Genomic DNA, 22,020 nt, shown 5'->3' on the forward strand with positions numbered 1-22,020 from the left:
ACTGAAACAACCATATACAGAACTGGTTTCCATAACCATATGAAAAAAAATGAACCTCAACCACTATCTCATACCATACACAATATTTTAAAATAAATCATAGACTTAAATATATACACTAAAATGATTTTTTTTTTTAACATCAGAGGTAAGCATAGTAGAAAGTCTTTGCAATCTTGGGATAGGCAAAAAACATTGTAGAAGGACCCAAAAAGCACTAACCATAAGAGAAAAGGCTGACAAACTGGACTTTAACAAAATTAAAAACTTCTCTTTGAAAGACACCATTAACAAAATGAAAAGCAAGCCACAGACTGAGAAAAAATATACATATCACATATATCTGATTGTGGTGTAAAATCAAAAATTAAGGCCCAATATTACACACCGCTTTGTCAACTGGTGATGGGAGAACTTCAGATGGCCTAACTGCAAGTTCCCTTCCCACTCTGCTCCCACAGACAGCATCCTCTACTCAAACAACCCTCCTCCTGGAGCTCCTGACTGGCTCGGTCCATAGAGCACACGACTCTTGATCTCAGGGTTGTGAGTTCCAGCCCCACGTTAGATGTAGAGATTAGTTAAAAAATAAAATCTTGGGGCGCCTGAGTGGCTCAGTCGTTAAGCGTCTGCCTTCGGCTCAGGTCATGATCCCAAGGTCCTGGGATCGAGCCCCGCATCGGGCTTCCTGCTCAGTGGGAAGCCTGCTTCTCCCTCTCACACTCCCCCTGCTCATGTTCCCTCTCTCACTGTCTCTCTGTCAAATAAATAAATAAAATCTTTAAAAGAAAAAAAATCTTAAAAAAAACAAAAACAAAAAACCCTCCTCTTCACAGAGTCTGCTTATCCCTCAGTAGCAGGTTTCAGTTCCCTGCCAGCCCATAGAATAATTCAAACAAGCCAATCATAATCTCCTACAGGAACCAAGGGGCACCTCACCCTCTTGATAACCATAAACCCTGCCTCTCACAGTCCATGGTTGTTCATTTTGTTCCCAAGTTCAATCCTCATATGGCCCTTCAAGGCATACAGTGTCCTCCTGGGCCATGACTATATGGGACTAACAAACTGCTACTGATTTCAACCTGTCCAGTGTCAGGTTAATTTTATATTCAGCCATCCCTATAAGCCTAAAGACAGGAATCCTTCCTTAACCAATAGGGTAAATAGGAGGCAATCAAAATACTAACAAAGGACTTGTACCCAGATTAGATTAAAAAAAAAAAAAAAAAAAACTCTTACAGTTCAATAATAAAAAGATAAACAATCCAACTTTTAAAATGGTCAGATTTCCAGTTACAGACAAAATGGAATAGATACGCTTTTCCCAATTTCTCCTAAGTACACCTAACATCCCTAGACATTATATATAAAACAAACACAAGAAAATTCTGAAAGCTGACGAGAAGGCAGACCAGCTAAGCATCTCAGGATCCAAGGACTGACACAGTGATAAATACTTCAGGTTTTCTTTTGCCTCATATATTCCAGACTGGATATTGGAGAAGCTGGCAACCTGGAAACTTCAGTGAGCACTTAGAAAAAAAAGCCTGCCCTCTCTACCCAAAGGACCAGGAAAATGCAGGTCATCATTGAGTAGTTTCAGTGGGTACTAAGAACGGAACGCAGACTAGAAAGGAATAAAGAGTGAACAAAGATGTTTGCTGCTGGCAATACATTATACTAAATAGTCTGAACAACCGTCCTGATGACAACAACTAAAGAATATAAAAACATGGGGGCCCCTCAGTGGTTCAGTCGGTTAAGTGTCAGACTCTTGATTTTGGCTCAGGTCATGATCTCAGAGTCCTGAGATCCAGCCCCCCACATCAGGCTAAGCGCTCAGAGGGGAGTCCGCTTGATATTCTCTCTTTCCATCTCCCTCTGCCCCTCCCCCCACTGTGTTCCCTCTCTCTTTTTCAAATAAATAAATCTTTTTAAAAATATTTTTTTAAAGATTTTATTTATTTCAGAGAGAGAATGAGAGAGTGTGAGGTGAGGGGGGAGCTAAAGGGGAAGGGCAGAGGGGGTTGGGAGGCGGATAAGCAGACTCTGCGCTGAGCAAGGAGCCAGACATGGAGCTCAATCCCAGGAACCTGAGATCACGACCTGAGACCAAGAGTCAGATGCTTAACTGACTGAGCCACCCAGGTGCCCCAATAAATAAATCTTAAAAAAAATATATATATATATATAAATCATTATTACATTATGTATTATACATATTATATGTTTGGTATAAACTGAACATGTATCCTCAAAACTCTTACATTGAAATCCTAACCCTCAAAGTAATGGTATTAGGAGGTGGGGCTTTGGGGAGGTGATTAGGTCATAAGGGTGGAGCCCTCATGAATGAGATTAGTGCCCTTATAAAAGAAACCTCAGACAGCTCTCTTGCCCCTTCAGCCATATGAGGATGGCCTTCTATAAGCCAGGAAGCAGGCCCTCACCAGAACAGAATCTGCCTTGATCTTGGACTTCCCAGCCTCTAGAGCTCTGAGAAATGTTTGTTGTTTAAGTGACTCAGTCTATAGTACTTTTGTTACAACAGCCCATACTAAGACAATATTATATATATTATTATATATAACAAAATATAAAATATGACATAAATAAACCAAGGTATTGCTTTAACTTCTATTTCTTTAAAGTCATAGAGACCAGGGTGCCTGGGTGGCTCAGTCAGTTAATCACCTGACTCTTGATCTCAGCTCAGGTCTTGATCTCAGGGTAATGAGTTCAAGCCCTAAAAAATAAATTAATTAAAAAAAAAATAAAGTCCTGCAGACCATATTTCAAATTCCACATAGACAGCTGCTAAGGGGACAAAGTTCAAAGCTAGAATTTGTTCAAAGTGGGATGCCAAACTTAAAGTAAAAGGGAAACAAACCTGAGAGACTGACAGACAGACAGATATCATCCAAGACACCGACAAGTATGTACCCTAGCAGTGGGCATATGAATGCCTAGAGCAGTATTTGTATGCCAATAGGAATAATTCATGACATACGTAAAAACTAAAGTGGCAGGAGGGAGAGAGAATAAGACAAGAATGTGGGCGAGAAGGGAATCCAGAGCACAAGAGAAAGGACTGAAATCTGATAGGAAAAGGGAAATGTCTTCCATGTATTAAAGTAAGAGAATAAAGGTGCAAATAGCTTTGGTATCAAAACGAGGACATTCACCTAATAGCTCCTACTTTCTCAGTGATACAGAAGGTGCCTGAGGGAAGGTGGGATAGGGTAAGACACATGAGACATTTGAGGATAAAGAAGAGAGTAAAACTATATCAGAGAGTAGGAAAATGATGCTAATAAGAAAATACAGCAGGATTACCAGACACTGAGCAGTCTCACTACCCATTGGAGATTTTTTTTTTTTTTTTTTTTGTCTAAGGACAACAGTAAAACTTGCTCTTAATAAAGTTCAACTGATACTTTTCTCCTCACTCTCATGGATGGTCTTGTTAGATCTTGTCATGGTTAATATCCATATACATGAAATCAGATGGCCAGAAAGAGACAAAACAGGGAGATGAATGGATAGAGAGACAAATCCAGAAATACCCAAGACAGAGACTCACCAAGAGGTGCAGAAGGGGGGAACACAGTAAAGAGGACTGGGAAGGCAATACAATTGGACCCAGAAAGGGGCAACTGACAGAAACTGTCAGAGCAGAATGTGAGTACGTCAATATCTTAGGGACAATATTATTGGTGGTTTTTATGCTCTTCTCCTCCCTTTTCCCCTTTTTCTATAATGAGCAAATATTGTTTGTTAAAAATTATAATAATAAAGCAACTACTAAGGCTGACTTCTCCAAAAATTTGAGTTCTTTCTTAGATTTATCTACTTTCCCCATTAATTTTTAATCAACTATGAAAGATAAAAGTTCTTACAAAGTTGTAAATGAAGATAACAAATAATGTATAAACTTTATAGATAACCTAATTTTTCATTAGCTCAGCAGTTCATGACAGTGTAAACACTAATTGGTAATTTTTACAAACAGATTTTAAAATCTTCCATAAGTTGAGATGACATTAGCATTGAAGACAAATTAACAATATTAATTTTCAGTCTTAATAAACACTTTCTCAGTCTTACAACTAAACACCAGGATTTTTCTACAAGTGTGATTCAAAAGTCACATTCCAGTTTGTAAGAAGAAAGAGAACCTTTCCTACAAAAGTTTAAATTACTGACCATTACTCCAAACATCTGCTCATTTTCCCTTAAGTAATACCAAATTTTATTGCCAAATTATTATTTCCATACCTCTGAAGAGCTTTCATTATTGACATCCACTGTGTTTATAGGAGCTGCTGATGAATCTAAATCAGAACCTTGAGAGCCAACTCTCCCAGGAGTCTGAAACACAGAGAGAAAAAAAAAATCAAAATAGATATTAACAATATATTCATAAACTATTTAACAACCTAAACAGTAATCAGGGCTAGCCTTACATATAAAAGTAGGTGTCCTTGCAATAAAAATAACAGTAAAACCTTGCAATAAAAATAATAGCAGCTATCCTTTATTGAAGACTGTGCCTAATACTGTGTCAAGATCTCTGTATGCATTCTCTCATTTTTAGTCTTTTTAAATTGATAAAAAGCTTATTTTTGTATATAAAGTGCCTATAGTCTTCAACTCACTTTCACAGAACATCTTATTTAATTATAATGACATCTCTGAGAGAAGCAGGGTACATGTTACCTCTATAGATGAGAAAACAGATTCAAAATGGCTAAAAGACTTCTCAAGATTGTGCTGTTAACAAAAATCAGAAAGAACTAAAATGTTGATCTTCTAATTCCTCTTGCCTTGCTCTCTCTACCACACCAACTAAACTACAATAACGTGAGGGTAGCTAAAAAGATCAATACAGCCCATTCATGCCAATCATTACCAATCTGTCTCCAATACTTGATATTCCATCACCAAAAATACATACAGTTTGGAGGGTTAAAGGTCTTTTTCTTTTTCTCTTGCAACATTTATCCTCTAACATTATCATTCATTAATACCTAGGTGTTACCTTAAAGGAACTAAAAATCTAGTAAAACACTGGGCAAGAAGAAAGATTCAGAACACAACAACTAAATAATCCTTAGCAAAAAAGATTTATGGTACATACTATCATTATTCTCACTTCACACAACAGAGAACTGAGGTGTGGAAACTAATTTGCCCAAAATCACATGGCTAATCAATGGGAGAAAGGTTTTTAACTTGAGTAGTCTAGCTCATCATCACTAAACCATACTGCTTCTCCGCTGGACATCTCCGCTGAGATGCACCACCTCAAGCACTCAAGACTGAGAGCAATTCACTGTACTTAACTCAACACGCAAACATCCTATTCATCACTATTAAATATTCAACATAAATGCCAAATAAGGAGGAAATGATACTACTTTGAAATTCATTAATTAAAATGATTATAAAAGCTGCATAGAGGGGCGCCTGGGTGGCTCAGTCAGTTAAGCATCTGCCTTCAGCTCAGATCTTGATCTCAGGGTCTTGGGATAGAGCCCCGCATCAGGCTCCCGCTCAGCAGGAAGTCTGCTTCTCCCTCTCTCTCTGCCGCTCCCCCTACTTATGCTCTTTCTATCTGTCAAATAAATAAAATCTTTAAAAAAGCTGCACAGAAAATGACAAAACATACTCACTATAATTATGTATAAAAACTATTTATATAAGAGATTCAAAGGATATATATCCCAAAATACAAATGATTTCATAGCAAGACACAGTTGTGGATATTTTGGTTTTTAGTTTTTCAGGTTTTGGTTTTGCTCATTTTTTTTTAGAATTCTAGATCCATAGCTCAATTACTTTTACACTGAAATTTTTCTTGTTATTAAAAATAAGAAAAAAAAAAATAAGCAGACCTCTCCAAATTGGATGATCCACATTCCTGTCATACTTTCCCAAAATGTAACCTTCTAAAACTTTGTAAACTTATCCAGAGTATGACTTTATTGTGTTCCTTTAAAATCCATAGAATTCTCATGTTTTAACTCTTCTATCAGCTACCCTCCTCTAAAAAACAAAGCAAGATTCTTTCCCAAAACGGTATGCTTGAGACATGAATTTATAAAAGAAAAGCCAGCTATCTAGATTTGATGATACTCGTGCATCTGGCAAAAAAGGTAGCTCGATGGTGAAAAAGTTAAAGACCCTTTAAATTATATACTTAATATAAAGAATTGTATAAAACTAGAAATTCATTTTTGACCCATCAGCATTTCAATAGCTTCACACCACCATGGTTTTTAAAACTAGTGACCCCATCCTCAAAAGCACTGGAAATTAAAGCTGTACCTCCCAAGAATTATATTTTCCCCATTTCCGTATCATTTACTTTTCCAGAGGGCAGGTGGCTTTTCATCTGAGATTTAACTTCCCTGTGAAGTAAGGAATTCAGAGATATATCTACATAATCCTATTACCGCCACCAAAAATACCTTTTCTCAAATTTGCCTAAAATAGTCCTAATAAACAGACCTAAGTAAGCCCAAGAGGCATGAAGAGTAAAGGGAAAAACAAGAGAGAAACTATCGATGCTTTTTCATACTCGTATTTTAAACACATTCCCCCTGATTATTGTTAAACTGTCTAATAACTTCTTGTTCTGTTCTTAGGTCGCCAAAATCCCATTATTTTAATGAGAAGTCCAATTACAGTAATGATGATCCTGAAGAAACAATATAAAGCATTCTAACTTTTCTACTTATAAAAGTTTTACTTTGTGGAAACAACAGGATAAGAATAAGAATAATTTCTGCTAGGGGCGCCTGGGTGGCTCAGTCAGTTAAGAGTCTATCTTCAGCTCAGATCGTGAGCCCAGGGTCCTGGGATGGGGCTCGCCACTCAGCAGCAGGCTTAACAGGGAGCCTGCTTCTCCCTCTCCCTCTGCCACTCCCCCTGCTTGTGCTCTCTTGCTATCTCTCTCTCTCTCTGTGTAATAAATAAATAAAATCTTTAAAAAAAAAAAAGAATATGCTAAAAATTTAAAGTAATAGAGAGACAAGTATCTTCCAAATTATGCTTTTATAGAAAAGTATTACCTAAATTTAGGTATCTTTTACAGTAACCAAAAAGTACGTAACACATCTGCTCATCTCCCATGAAGTATCGAACATTTCTGTAAGGCTCTGGATGTCAAAAGGAATGGGGACAGCATAAGAGAAATAAGGACCGTGCCTTGAGGTAGACTATAACCTGGCTGGAGAAATGAAACTAATGTAAACAAAAGGAGGTAGGAAACAACTTGAAAAAAATTAAATGCTAAATCAAAGAGCTCTGAATGCAAACAGAGAAAAAACAGATCAATGCCGGGGCGCCTGGGCGGCTCAGTCATTAAGCATCTGCCTTCAGCTCAGGTCATGATCCCGGGGTCCTGGGATCGAGCCCCACGTCGGGCTCTCTGCTCAGCGGGAAGCCTGCTTCTCCCTCTCCACTCCCCCTGCTTGTGTTCCCTCTCTTGCTGTGTCTCTGTCAAATAAATAAATAAAATATTTAAAAAAAAAAAAAAAAGATCAATGTCAGTTCTGATATTTGAAAAAAAAATCCATTCCTTGAAGGAAAAGTTAAATTTACTTCAGTGACAATCATTCAACTAGATGAAATCAAAAAATACACAAAAGCTGAGAATACAGAAATAAGAACACTGTATTTTTTTTAAAGATTTATTTATTTTAGAGAAAGAGAAGGGGGGTGGGGAGACAGGGAGAGAGAATCGCAAGCAGACTCCCCGCTGAGCAGGAAACCCACCATGGGCGCTCAATCTCACAACCCTGAGCATGACCTGAGCTGAAATCAAGTGTCAAGTGTCGGACGCTCAACTGACCCAGCCACCCAGGCACTCCAATAAGAACACTGTTTTTAAGGAAAATAAATGTGTTGGACAGAAAGTTATACACACACACACACACAAAACAGGTATTAAATAGGTAAAACTGATAATATAGAATGGGTAGGAGATATAAAACATTGAAATATGCCATGGTAAACAGAGAATGGCCACAACTCCAGTCCAGATAGCTTTTGCAGTTAACATAGACACCAAGCTGCCTCAGTTCCAAAGATCAATAACAGTTAAAGAATTTTTAAATATTAAAGAGGTAGAACCATGTTCAAAAACAAGATAAGTATCTCAGTAGACAAAAAATAAAACAGAAACACACAGAGTATAGAGTATAGAGTTCTGGGACCTAAAATAGGTAGAGGCAACCAAATTCTTACAGGATAATGGGGACCAAGATGCCCTACATGTTTTAGGCATCAAGAAGCCTGGCCCACTACAGGAACTCAGAAAGTTGAGCAAAGCTCCTGCCCTTGCCATGAACAGAAAATTTTTCAAAGGGTGTAAATTCCACCAAGCCCTGTATCTGGGCTTGATGTCTGATCAAAACTTTCATAGGCAGGGATGAATAGGCATTCTAAGCAAAGCATTATTTATGAAAGTGAAAAATTATAAGTAATCTGTATGTTCAAAACAAAGAAATGGTTAACTAAATTATGACATACCCACTCAGCAAATTTGACAATTAAAACCTTAACAATTAAAAATATGAGGTTTATAAGAAAAATGATAATGCATGTGATATAATGCTGAGTTTGTAAGAGACAAAGTACAAAGTTTGGATATATTATGACTTTGATTATATAAAAATATAAACACAAAGAAATTGAAAGGTCATATAAAACTGATGAGTTTTATGTTAGGGCTATTTTTGTTGTTGTTACTATTTTTTCCCTATGTAATTAAAAGGATAATGGGGCACCTGGGTGGCCCAGCTGGTTAAGTATCTGACTCTTGATCTCAGTTCAGGTCATGATCTCAGAGTCGTGAGATCAAGGCCCATGATGGGCTCCCTGCTCAGTGGGGAGTCTGCTTGAGATTCTCTCTCTCCCTCTCCCTCTGCCCCTCCCCTCACTCTCTCCCTCTCTAAAATAATCTTTTTTTAAATTAATTAATTAATTAAAAGGACGAGATTTGTATTGATGGATTTTGTTAAGCACCAACCCACCTCCCCCAAAAAATATTTCATTAGTTTTGTCATACTATTAAATTTCTCAAATTTTAAAAAAATTAAATTTAAAAAAATATCTGGGGTTGCAAAAAGATCCAGATAATTATAATCAAACACCCATCACTAATGTTTAGTTGCTTTGGCCAAAGAGATCAATATTTAAAAATATGGGGGGAAAGTTTATATACTTCAACCAAGTAAGATAGAGGCCTGCAATATATAGGCTACCCTAAATTATTGGTAGTATAAAAACAGATTTCTACTACCAAAAATTATAAGATCAATATAAAACAGCATTAATCTCTGCAAAAACTGCTACAGAAGAATTAAATACAGGTTTTTGATGAAAGAACAGAACTTCATTGGAGAAAGAAAAAGTTATCATTGTTTACTGTATGCAATACCTTGGAAGAAAGTGTCACTTTCCTAGAAGTTTTAATATGAAGTTTCTTTGAAATACATATTTGATTTCAGACCAGTCGCTTATGGAATGCAATTTAAATAATCTATGTGAAAATTATAATTGCACTGCTGTAATACAAAGCAGCCAGCAGCTGTATCTTCCAATTGTGACTAAAAATCTTTATCTAATAGCAAAGAAAAACAGAATCAAAACCAGCATCTAGTAGCACATAAGAAACAACTTTTTTTTCTTATTTTTTTAAGATTTTATTTATTTATTTGACAGAGAGAGAGAGTGAACACACAAGCAGGGGGAGCAGCAGGGGGAGAGAGAGAAGCAGGCTTTCCGCTGAGCAGGGAGCCCGATGCAGGGCTCGATCTCAGGACCCCGGGATCATGACCTGAGCCAAAGGCAGAGGCTTAACTGACTGAGCCACCCAGGTGCCCTGAAACAACTATTTTTTAGATGAATAACAAAAGTTTCCCTAATATCTGGTGATATGCCAAGTCAGAGTTTCCAAACTCTCAATATACTCTCCCCACCCCACCAGCTCTACCTTTGATTTTACTCTAAGATCAAGCAGGAAGAGAGCAAAAATTTCATTGGTAAAATAAATCAGGTTCACAATCTAATTCCTACTAAAGATAAAGAACCTCACCTCTAAATCCTACCCACCTGCAAAGCACTAAAACTGACTAAAATTTTAAGTAGAACAGTCTTTGCACGTAGAAGAGACGTAATAAATGTTTAATAAGCAAATGTGGAGCCCACACCACTCTAGCTAAAACTAGGTAAAAAAGAAGGCAAACCAGCAAAAGCTGAGTTAATAATAGATTAATCTACAGAAAAAGTTGAGTTGACTAAAAATAAATGTTTGCTTTTGCAAAAATATTTGAAGAAACATTGCTATAGGATACTATACACACTTCATACTTAGCAAAATTAGTTCTGAAACTGGAAAGGATACTAGTATTAGAAATTAAATGACAGACAACCTCAAAATCTTGGGGATTTATGAGACATCTAGAAAAATTTCTTATAAAATGTAACTTTCAGTATTGATTGTGTTACTCTGTTTCACCCTCCGTCTACCATAAAAACAAATTAGGAAGATCTTCGCAAATTCAAAGTTTGAAAAGCCAGCTGCAAACATGCACACCACCTTGACAAGGGTGCTTTAAATACATTATCTGATCCTTGTGCTGTAATTGGATAACCAAATTATATCTTAGGTCCCTCACTACTATTCCTATTACTATATCCTTAAAAATATTTTTTTAATTTCATGGAAAGCATTCCAAGGCTTCACAGGGAGTTTTCAGGCTCAACCTCTTAGTTTACCATATACTCTCTAGGTGGTATCATCTACTCCCTTAATTTTAATTACCCCCAGTGCTAACAAAAAATAAAGCTCTAGGGGCGCCTGGGTGGCTCAGTCAGTTGAGCATCTGACTCTTGATTTCGGTTCAGGTCATGATCTCAGGGCCATGAGATTGAGCCCCACATCGGGCTCCATGTTAGGCATGGAGCCTGCTTAAGATTCTCTCTCTCCCTCTCCCCCCGCTTCCCCCACCCCTGCTCATGCTCTCTCTCTCTCAAAAAAACCTGTAAATCTAATCCAGATCTCTGCTGAACTTCAAATTCGTATTTTCCTGTCCCATAAATATTTCTACCTGAATGCCTTGAAAGCACCCCAAAGCTAGTTTATTCAAAACCAAATTATCTTTTTTCATAAACCTATCACCCATCTGCATTCTCTACCTCAAATAACAGAAACATCACACACCCATCTTGCCTAAATCCAAAGCCTTATTACTCTTAACTTCTCTCTTCCTTAACCTTCATATCCAATCATCTACATAAATTCTGAATCTATCCTTTCTCCATCTCCTTTGCCATTACTTTAGTTCAAGGTGCCATCATCTCTCACCTAGACTATAAAAGAGATCTAATTTAGCACTCTATATTTCTATACCCACATTTCCAAGTGCTTTCTAATTGCTTTCCCTAAACACCTCAAATGAATCATATCCAAAATCAAACCCTTCATTTATTTCAACCCTTTACCATCCCAGAGGAAAAGTTTTCTTTTCCTCCTATGTTCTCTACCTTAGTTAATAATAATCCTTTTATTTAAAACCTCAGTTAAAATCTAACTGAACTGGAATAGAAATTTGTACACCAATGTTCATAGCAGCATTATTCACAATAGCTAAAAGATGGAAACACCCCAATGTTCACTGATGGGTAAATGGATAAACAAAATGTGGTATACACATACAATGGAGTATTACCAACATTTAAAAGGAAGGAAATTCTAATACATGCTAGTACAATATGGATAAACCTAGGAAGACAGGTTTTATGCTAAGTGAAATAAGCCAGACACAAATGGACTAGTATGTATGGCTTCATTTATATGAGGTACCTATAATAACCAAATTCATACAGACAGAAGTAGAATAGTAGTTACCAGAGGCTAGAAGGTACAGGAAATAAGAAGTTATTGTTGAATGGTACAGTTTCAGTGTGGGATGATGAAACCTAGAGACAGTTCTGATGGATGCACAAAAATATGAATGATGTAATGCCACTGAACTGTACATTTTAAAATGGAAAATTTTATACTCTGGTTTCTCTTCAGATCACATAATTTTTTTTTTTTTTGCTTTTAAAATGGCAAATTTTATGTCACCACAATTTTCAAAATTTAAAAACTTTTTAAAAAACCTAACTGAATCTCAAGTTGGTGTTAAACCAACCACCTAGAAAATAATTATTTCAAGTGATTTAAGAACTACATAGGGGGTGCCTGGGTGGCTCAGTCGGTTAAGCGTCTGTCTGCCTTCAGCTCAGGTCATGATCCCAGGGTCCTGGGATCAAGCCCCGCATCAGGCTCCCTGCTCAGCGGGGAGTCTGCCCCTCTCCCTGCTCATGCCCTCTCTCTCTCTCTCTCTCTGAAATAAATAAAATATTTTTTAAAAAGTACATAGACTTAGTGAGATATAGCATAAGGACAAAAATAACTGCTTTTAAAAAAACAGTAAAATTCATTCAGTAGTCTTATAAATGGTAATATTAGTACTATTACGTTGAAGCTATTTATATATATTTTCAGGAAAAAAACCTATGTTAATGTTAGGAACCAAGATATTCAGTATCAGACAAAACACATACAAACTCATAGTAAAAACCATTTCATACTCTTAAATTTGAACTCATGTTTTGTTTTGCCATATATAAAGGGATAGAAATACTTCCTAGTTCTTATCACTTAAAAGCTTAAAAGCAGTGACAACCCAGAAGCAATGAGCACCTTTAGTGCCCAAACAATTTTATCTAAATCGCATTCCCCACTGAAAGGAACCAGGGCTTTTTGGAGAAATGGCTGATTTCAGCCTGAAGGAGAAATATTACAAGATGAACCTGGGACATACTGTTGTGCCAAAAGCAAAGAAGCTAGCAAACACTAATCAGGTCCTGTCAAAATGACAAGTCACTTTGAAGGCACTTCCATTAGCTAAAGCTGGGGCAATTTGCACATCAAAAAATCCCACTGACTTCAACTGATTGAAACCTACTAAACATATATAAATCTGTGAGTTCATAAAATATATTTAAAAATCCACGAGTTCTCTTTCTTCAAGGACAGAAAAAGTCAAAAGACAAGCAAGGCTCATTCATCACTGCTAGAGTATGTACCAACTCTTATTCTAAAAATTAGCAATTAAAGAAAAAGATTTAAGCATTTACTCTGCCCTTCCAGTATGCGCTGAAATTCATGGCAACCAAACAGCCCACTTGATGTTGAAAGTTCTTCACAGAAAAATGTCAGTTAATGTATGCAGAAGGAATGAAAGATTTAGAAAATCACCATTTTGCAACTGTTGATAAAATCAGTCTTCCCAACTTAAAAGACATAAAACCTTTCCTGAATCTCCCCCTTCAAATAAGAAATCTTTCTGTCCTACAAACTGAGGGTTCTAGAGGGGAGGGGGGTGGGAGGATGGGTTAGCCTGGTGATGGGTATTGAGGAGGGCGCGTTCTGCATGGAGCACTGGGTGTTATGCACAAACAATGAATCATGGAACACTATATCTAAAACTAATGATGTAATGTATGGGGATTAACATAACAATAAAAAAATTTAAAAAAAAAAGAAATCTTTCTGTCCTTTAAATTATATCAGGTCTCTTATTTATACTCTTGCAACACTTAATCATAATATAAGGAAGAAGAAAGTGATGTCTGTGTTAAATTGTTTCAGTAATGACCCTCAATGAATCTCCCCTATGTTTTAATGCTCTTGTAATTTTCTGTGTAATCCTCTCCACATGGGCTCTGGACTGGCCATGAGACTTGACATGGCTAATGGTAGAGTAGCAAATGAGATACAAGCAGAGACCTGCAAAGTGCTTGCACAATGGGATTTGCCCTCTTATTGATGGAGACTCTTCTGCTACAATATAAGCCCAGGCCAGCCTTAGACTTATGTGGCCCAACGAATATAATCAGCAAGCTGAGTAAGTACCTTAGACTGTCCATTCCAATCAAACTGACAAATAACCCCAGCTATATGAGTAACTTCAAGAGAGTCCACCAGAAGAACCACTCAGCCAAGCCTAACCCAAACTGCTGATCCACAAAATCTACAGCAAACAAAATGGTGGTTGTTTTAAGTCAAAGCCAAAGTTTGGGGATGGTTTATTATGCAATAGATACAATTAGATATAGTAGATGCAATGTGGTATCTTCTCCACAAAAAAGAAAAGGAACCTTTTTGAGGCTGGGAACCCTAAACAGAATGAGGTATTCACCACAATTCCTAGTAAGGACACAATAAAAGTGTCCACCTGAATTTAATGGGACACACAATAGTTTTAACACATTAAAAAAAAGGATTAATGTAACTACTCCATTACATCATTCTGTTTTCCATCTTTTCTTTTTTAACTGTTTAAGTTAAACAAGAAACTGGAAGACTAAATGACAACTGCCAATCTAGTTTTCAGGGTATTTGAGTAAAATCAAGATGTTTTTATTCAATGACAATAGGCATTGGTGGAAAGAATACTGGAAAACCAACCCTCTCATACATGGTTAGTGGGAGTATAATTAAATGCAAAAAATGTACATACTCTCTGACTTTGTGCTCAGGAAATTACTCAGTGGTACCACCTATATATGTACAAGCATGTTCACTGCAGTATTGTTTATAATAGCAAAACTGGAAACAAAACTAAATGTCCTTCAACAGGGGAATAGTTAAATTTTGATAATCCATAGAATATAATATAGCTATTAAAAATAAACAAATAATAAAAGAAGTAGTTCTGGGGCACCTGGGTGGCTCAGTCATTTAAGTGTCCAACTCTTGATTTTGGCTCAGGTCATGATCTTAGAGTCGTTGACATCGAGCACCACATAGGGCTCCACACTGGGCATGAAGCCTGCTTAAGATTCTCTCTCTCCCTCTCCTTCTGAGCCTCTACCCCCCCACCCCGCCTGCCCGCTCGCAGGCACTCACTCTCTCTCTATCAAAAAAAAAAGAAGTTCTGAAAGTGGCGATACTTACAGATCTCCGAACTATACTAAGTGAAAGTGAAAAAAATTCAAACTCATATGAAGAATGATCGTATTTTTATAATATTAATGGATATATGCATCAGAAAATTGTGGAAAAACACAAAGAAACTATCAGCAATGATTACTGGAGAAGGGACCTTCTACTTTTCATTTTATACCTTCTGTACTCCTAATTCTAACTCCTGACTGTCAGTCTCAAACTTCATATAAAATTTGACTCTTAAGTCCTGCCTGCTTGCTCTAAATCTTCAACCTTGAAAATGGTCACTAATACTCTTCATTCTAATCTTCATAACAATTCTACCACCTTTAAACTTGTCTCATAATTCATTTTTGCTAATTACTTTTTTTTGTCCTCAGAATTCCTTCTTATTTCTCTGCCCTTTTAAAACTGAATATATCCTGGGGCACCGAGGTGGCTCAGTTGTTAAGCGTCTGCCTTCGGCTCAGGTCACGGTCCCAGGGTCCTGGGATCCAGCCCAGCATTGGGCTCCCTGCTCTGCGGGAAGCCTGCTTCTCCCTCTCCCACTCCCCCCTCTCTCGCGTTCTCTCTCTCTCTGCTGAATAAATTAAAATATATACATATAAAAAAATTGAATATATCCTGATCCATATTAAATCCTGAAGTAGAAGGCTTACTCAGATTTTTGCAATAATATGACTTAGAAAACTTACAGTATACCAAATAACACCACAGATGCTTCTCTATCCATCATACAACTATATACAATAATAGTACGCTTCTTGGGCACCTGGCTGGCACAACAGGTAGAGTGTGCAACTCTTGATCTCCGAGTCCTGAGTTCAAGCCCCACACTGGGTAGGGTTACTTAAAATAAATAAATAGATAGATAGATAGATAGATAGACAGACAGACAGATAAATTTGCCAATATATCACAGTTAACTCTAACTCATTTATATTAGCTTTCAGCTGAGAACAATTCCCATTTTCTGAAATGTGAGCAATTCCATCTAACCTAGAGCCATCCTACAACTTTAATGAGCAAGCAAATACAGTCACCCATGTTGTTAAATTATTGATACTAAATTGAGTGCAATCCCTATTCAAGTTGTCTTTCCAAGTGGCTTCTAAGAGGCTATGCCTCCTGTTGCATCTAATTCCAACACTCTCCAAAATTTCTCAAGTGCTAACACACAACATACTTCTGCATCGTAAGTCTTTCCTGCTAACCCACTGACACACAATACTACACAATGCCAAAGAAGGGGTCAGAAGCATATTCTTACCGAATGCAACTGGCTCTTGTTTTCAGCAGGGTCTGTCAAGTGTTCCAAACACAAAAGTCCACCTAAATCTAGGAAGAGTGATTCAGAATATAGAAGGTGGAGTCACACAGACTTGCATTCAACTTCCAGTTTACCCACTTAGAAGTCTTGCAGATTTATTAACTTCTCTAAGCCCAAATTCCCATTTGTAAAGTGGAACTAACAATGTCAGCCTCACAGAACTGTTGTAAGGATTAAATGAAATAATACATTTAAAATGTTTAAACCAGTGCCTAGCATTTGATAATATACTATAAATAACAGTCACTCATAACATTAAGACTTGAATCAAACTTTAAAAGTTGGAGAGCATCTCAAAAATTATGTTCCAATTGTATCACTTCATAGACGATGAAACTAAGCCCTAGAAAGTATAACTGGCTTACCTGACATCACTCTGCTATCTAATGGTAAAGTTGCAATTAAAACTTAGGTTTCCCAGGTCCCAATTCAATATTCTCTCTACTAACCAAAGTATTTCTTGGTCATCTGTCTGGTACCCATCAAGACAATTTCTCTAATCTCAATTTCTTCAATGATAAATTATAGGGACGGATCATGGATCATGATCATGGATCCTTCTAACTCTAAAATTCTCATTCTATGATTCATTTGGGTCCTAAACTGGCTACCTTAAAAGCATGTCCATAGAAATAGTCAACTATATTTCCAATCTCTATATATACTTTGCTTTCTTATGGCCATGTTCAAAACTCTAAAACTTTTATCAGTTATTAATGGTTACATGAAAGTAATTTACCTCTCAAAAGAAACCAAAAAAAAAAAAAAGAAAGAAAAGAAAAAGGCAGCCAAGTCAATAAGAAATTGAGATTATTAAAACTAATTATAGATAAGTTATTAGTAACTAAATTGGCTTTGTAGACATCACACAAGTCAATATTAAGCAAAAGAGTAAAAGTTTTTTTAATATTTAACATATTTTAAAAATATCTAACATAGGGACGCCTGGGTAGCTCAGTTGGTTAAGCATCTGCCTTTGGCTCAGGTCATGATCCCAGGGTCCTGGGATCGAGTCCTGCATCAGGCTCCTTGCTCAGCAGGGAGCCTGCTTCTCCTTTTGCCTGCAGCTCCCCCTGCTTGTATGTGCACGCTCGCTCTCACTCTCCCCCTCTCTCTGACAAATAAATAAATAAATCTTTAAAAAAAACTAACATATAATTAAAATTGAGCTACATATTTGAAGCAAATTTAGAGTATTTTTTTTTAAGATTTTATTTATTTATTTGAGAGAGAGAAAGCACGAGAGCAGGGGGGAGGGGTAGAGGGAGAGGGAAAAGCAGACTCCCCACTGAGCCGGGAGCCTGATGTGGGCCTACATCCCAGGATCCTCGGATCATGACCTGAGCAGAAGGCAGACACTTAACCAACTGAGCCACCCAGGCACCCCGAGTATCATGTGTTTTGTTTCAACAAATATGGACAGCCAGACACAAAAATATACCAAAATAAGAGTTCATACTCTACTTTTGGGAAGAAGCCACTTTTCATTTTTTAAGTCTTAAAATCTCTTGACAGAACTGTGAATGGTGCTGATAATAAAACTTCCTGAACAGAGCATCAATGGGCCATGCTCATAATCCCAGCAAATTGTCTTACACAGTACTTAAGAATCTAACAGAAATTCTAATCTACTGGCTATGGATTCCTGTTATAAGAGATATGTAGAGTATCAGTTTCAAAGAAGTGGAACACAAAGTTCATAAAATTAAAATCCATCCTGAATATAATCATCTTTTATGAATCCGTCAGACTATCCAAATAGCAGATGATTTGTAATTTGAGTTCCCAAGGAAACAGACTCTGACACTCTGAAATCTACAAGCAGGTTTACTGGGGAGTGCTCTGAAGAACACCTGTGCGGGCACAGGGGAAGCATGACTGGGCAGAGGGAGAAGATAAACAGTACTGATCAGTAGCACAGTTGTAACAGCAACCTCAGCTAATCCTACCAAGAGTCCTAAAGCTAGATGGCCCTTCACAGAAGTCCCGAATCAAGGCAAGAGGATGATTCTTTGTATTCCCCACATCAGCCAGTAATGAGGCTGCTTCCAGAAAGGGATATAATCTTGGGTGAGGAAGCTTCTATTAGGGCAACTCCCAGAGAAGGACACAGCTATGAGCCATCAGCTCCATGACTCTAGGCAGCTAGGACAATGTGTCTCTGTCCTGAAGGAAGATCTAAGTGCCACATCAAAGCATCCACTGCAACAAATGTACCTTACTTGAGTTCTCAAATTTATCACTGAATCCTTGCTTCCTAAGACAGTTTTTTCTCAGCAAAGATGCTAGAAAACAGGGTAAAAGTTATTTGGACTTGTTATATAACACATTTAAAATGCTACTTTAGGGTGGCAAATGATCTGCAGACTCAAAATCTTGGTACTTTCTTGGTTTTCAAATAACAGCTTTACCCTAAGAGCACCTTAGAAATCACCTAGGTGGTGTGCTCAGTGGACAGAGAAGGAAAGTGAAGCCAAGAAAAACTCAATGATTTGCCTAAGAACATGAACTCAAGTCTCTTGTTTCCAAATTCAGTGATTTCTCTACTTGCTCTGGTGACTTTATACTCAAAAACTTAATAAAATCAAAATAACCCTGAGGCATGAATCTTATTTTAAAGCTCAATACCAACTTCTCCTGGATCATTTGCATTTTCAAAATCATGAACATAAGAAACTTGAGTTTTATACTAGTTAAAGAAATGTCAATTGGTAGTCTGGCTAAATGAAATATTCTATCTTTCTATTAACAATAATAGCTAACATATAACCTCTATGACAGGCATGAAGCCAAGCACTTTGTCTACATTATGTCATTTAATGCTTATAACAATCCTTTGAATAAAGTCAAAGGGATTGCTCCCATGTAGCCAAGGGGGGGAAAATACGGTTAAAGAAGCTAAATAAATTGTTAGCTAAGATTACAAATGTAACGCACAAAGCTGGGATTCAATCTGACTTCAAAGCTTGTGTTCTTAATGTTAACCATACAGCCTGTGCTTCTTCTCAATCTTCCTTTTCTGAACTACTCAAATTTCTGTGATGTAGATGGTTTATTTTCATAACCAGAAACATATCATTTTATTATTTTCAAATATTTTTATTTTAAAACTATATTATTCCTTAAAATATTTAAAAGCTGCAAAGAGATATGAGGTTATATCAAAAAATAAACATCCCACAGAACAAAATAAATTCATACGTCCTTATCAGATATCTAACTCAATATGATTTACCACTTAATCTACCCCACATGACAATGTATTTTGGCATAGCACTGTATAAAGACAAAAATTCTTAAAACATTTTCCAAATATTAAAGTCCAAATAAAGTATCACTGAGACTCTAAAAACTTTTATATTAGCATACTTATGTAAAACTTAGCCAGAGTCTGATATTAAAGACTGAAATGAGACTAAAGGGTGGTTTTAAATTTCAACTACTGCTATAGTCTATGCAACACTTAAACAGATGTCAATGCAACTAAATTATTCATGTTCTTGTATTTAATCTGTCAATCAATCATAATGCAGGTAATAGTCGTGCTGCTATCCTAAAGTAAGCTATCCTACCATAGTCCACGTTGAGAACATAGTCCAAGACAGCCAGGTTATATGACCCTGTGTCTACTGGCCAATTGACCAAAGATGTGATCACCTGGATCAAACAGCAGATATTCACAAGCTAGCTAGCAGCCAATAACATGGCCCAGTGGCAAAAAAGAAAAAAAAAGAAGTGCCCAAAGCCAAGAATGAACTACTGCTAGGTTCCACGCTTAGGCCTTTAAATTGCAAACTATAAAGAGAAATGATTAATTAGCCACACAAACTGGCACTAAACAGATAAACAGTGTAGTCATGTGGTAAAGTAAGAGTACATGGAACACCCCACCAAATCAAAGCTATAACCCAACCAAAGTTTCAAAAGATCATAGACTCTGAGTACGCAGAAGCCATGAAGAAAAAAAACTAGAATAGAGGGTAAGAAAATTAGCTGAGAGTGGAAACAAAAGTATATAGATACAGGGGACACAGATAAAGAGTCACTGAGTTCTTTAACAGCTCAACTCTACAGTGAAAATCTATAAAGCCCTGTCATGAAAGTCCCTAATAACACTACCTTGGAGCCTTCAAAGCCTTCCAGTAAAAATGAGAGGCTCAGCCCCATACTAAATGTTTGATTTTGAATTTCCATAAAATACCATCTTTTTTATCGCTGAGTGCATCTTTACAACCACTACTATGCTATTTTTGAGCTAACCTGATGGATCCTTTATTCCTAGAACCAAATGAATTTAATCATAACTATTATCACTATTTCAGAGCCATGGTAAAGCTCATTCTAGAAGAATGATGTGTAAATTGTGTGTTTCATGGTACCACAACTCCTCAGAAGGAATAGTCCTAAGTATTATATGACCACACTCCACTTCCAACCTCAGTTGACTAAACCATCAATGAACACCTTTGGCCAGCCAGAGACCTATGCATGACCCAATGAAAAAAGATGCAGAGGACATTTTAAGTCTTCTCTTGTATTTGGGAATTGAGACACTGCGCCAGTTGATTACACAAAGCTAAGGTGAAAAGTACATAGAATTGAGTGGTCAGAAGACCATTTGGGGTCTTGAACACACTGAGTAAACAGCAACAAGGAGGATGGACACAGAGACAGAGAGACAAGATGCCAGTGGCCCATGAAAGACAAAGACAAGGAGAAGAACTGCCTCCATCCCTGACACCATTATCATGAGGCCTAACTGTATAGCCAATTCTTCTTCATGGATCACTTTGAAACTTTCCAATAAATCCCCCTTTCAACTTAAACTGATTTGAGGAAGTTTCTAATCCTTGAAAATAAAAAATCATTTATTAGAACATTGTCCAAGGATGACAAATTCATTCATGCATTTAATATTTAATTAGTTTCTACTTCCTCTAATCCATATTCCTCAGCAAGTAGTCTATGCTCCCTGATTCCAATTCCTTACTTCCCAATTTGTTCTTATGACTCTCCTGAAACAACTAGGTATGACTCAACTGTTCCATTCAGTGGACACTTCTCAGTACTTACTTGACTTGACTTCTCTTCAAGATATGTATTTGTACGTATCTAATACTTGCCTCCACTTGTCTCCTGTGTGCTGGACCTGTATTTCCACCTGCCTTATGAACATCTCCACTGGGATGGCCACACCTCTAATTCACATTCATCTTCCTCCCCAAATCTGCTCTTCTTCCTCCTCTATTCTTTACCTTAGTCCATTCCACTATCCTCTCAGCTACCCAAACTACTCACAAGTCAATAAGCCCTATCAATTTTACACCTTAATTTTCTTGAAAGTCATTCTTTCTTTATCCCCAAAGCCATTGTCTAAATTCAAGCTTTCATCATCTCCTGAACTGAAAACTAGAGATCCAGAAAGTCTGATACAATGGAGGGACTTGGGAATCTTTTTTTTTTTTTTTTAAGAATTCCAAATGATTCGAATGTGCAATAATTTTAGAACTAAAAAGTTATTATTTTCTAGCCAGTCTCTCCCCTAATGGAGCCATCCTCTCTACACGGCCACCAACATATATTATTGAAAAACCACCAAGCATCAAACACAAAGTTAGATCCTACACACTAAAAAAAAGAAAACAAAATCCCTACCTTAAGGGATCTCAAGTCT

The 22,020-nt window shown here is 37.0% G+C and overlaps 1 protein-coding gene across 1 annotated transcript in view; it reads right to left on the reverse strand.

Moving 5' to 3' along the window:
* EEA1 (early endosome antigen 1) overlaps positions 1-22,020 on the reverse strand; it is a 127,406-nt gene that overhangs the window by 95,159 nt on the left and 10,227 nt on the right. Inside the window, exon 2 of the mRNA XM_032416188.1 lies at positions 4,282-4,374. Within this exon, the coding sequence (XP_032272079.1) occupies positions 4,282-4,374 (93 nt within the window). The remainder of the gene's footprint in view (positions 1-4,281; positions 4,375-22,020) is intronic.

The sequence above is a fragment of the Phoca vitulina genome, unplaced genomic scaffold (assembly GCF_004348235.1).
Source record: "Phoca vitulina isolate PV1807 unplaced genomic scaffold, GSC_HSeal_1.0 scaffold19, whole genome shotgun sequence".
Taxonomy (NCBI): domain Eukaryota; kingdom Metazoa; phylum Chordata; class Mammalia; order Carnivora; family Phocidae; genus Phoca; species Phoca vitulina.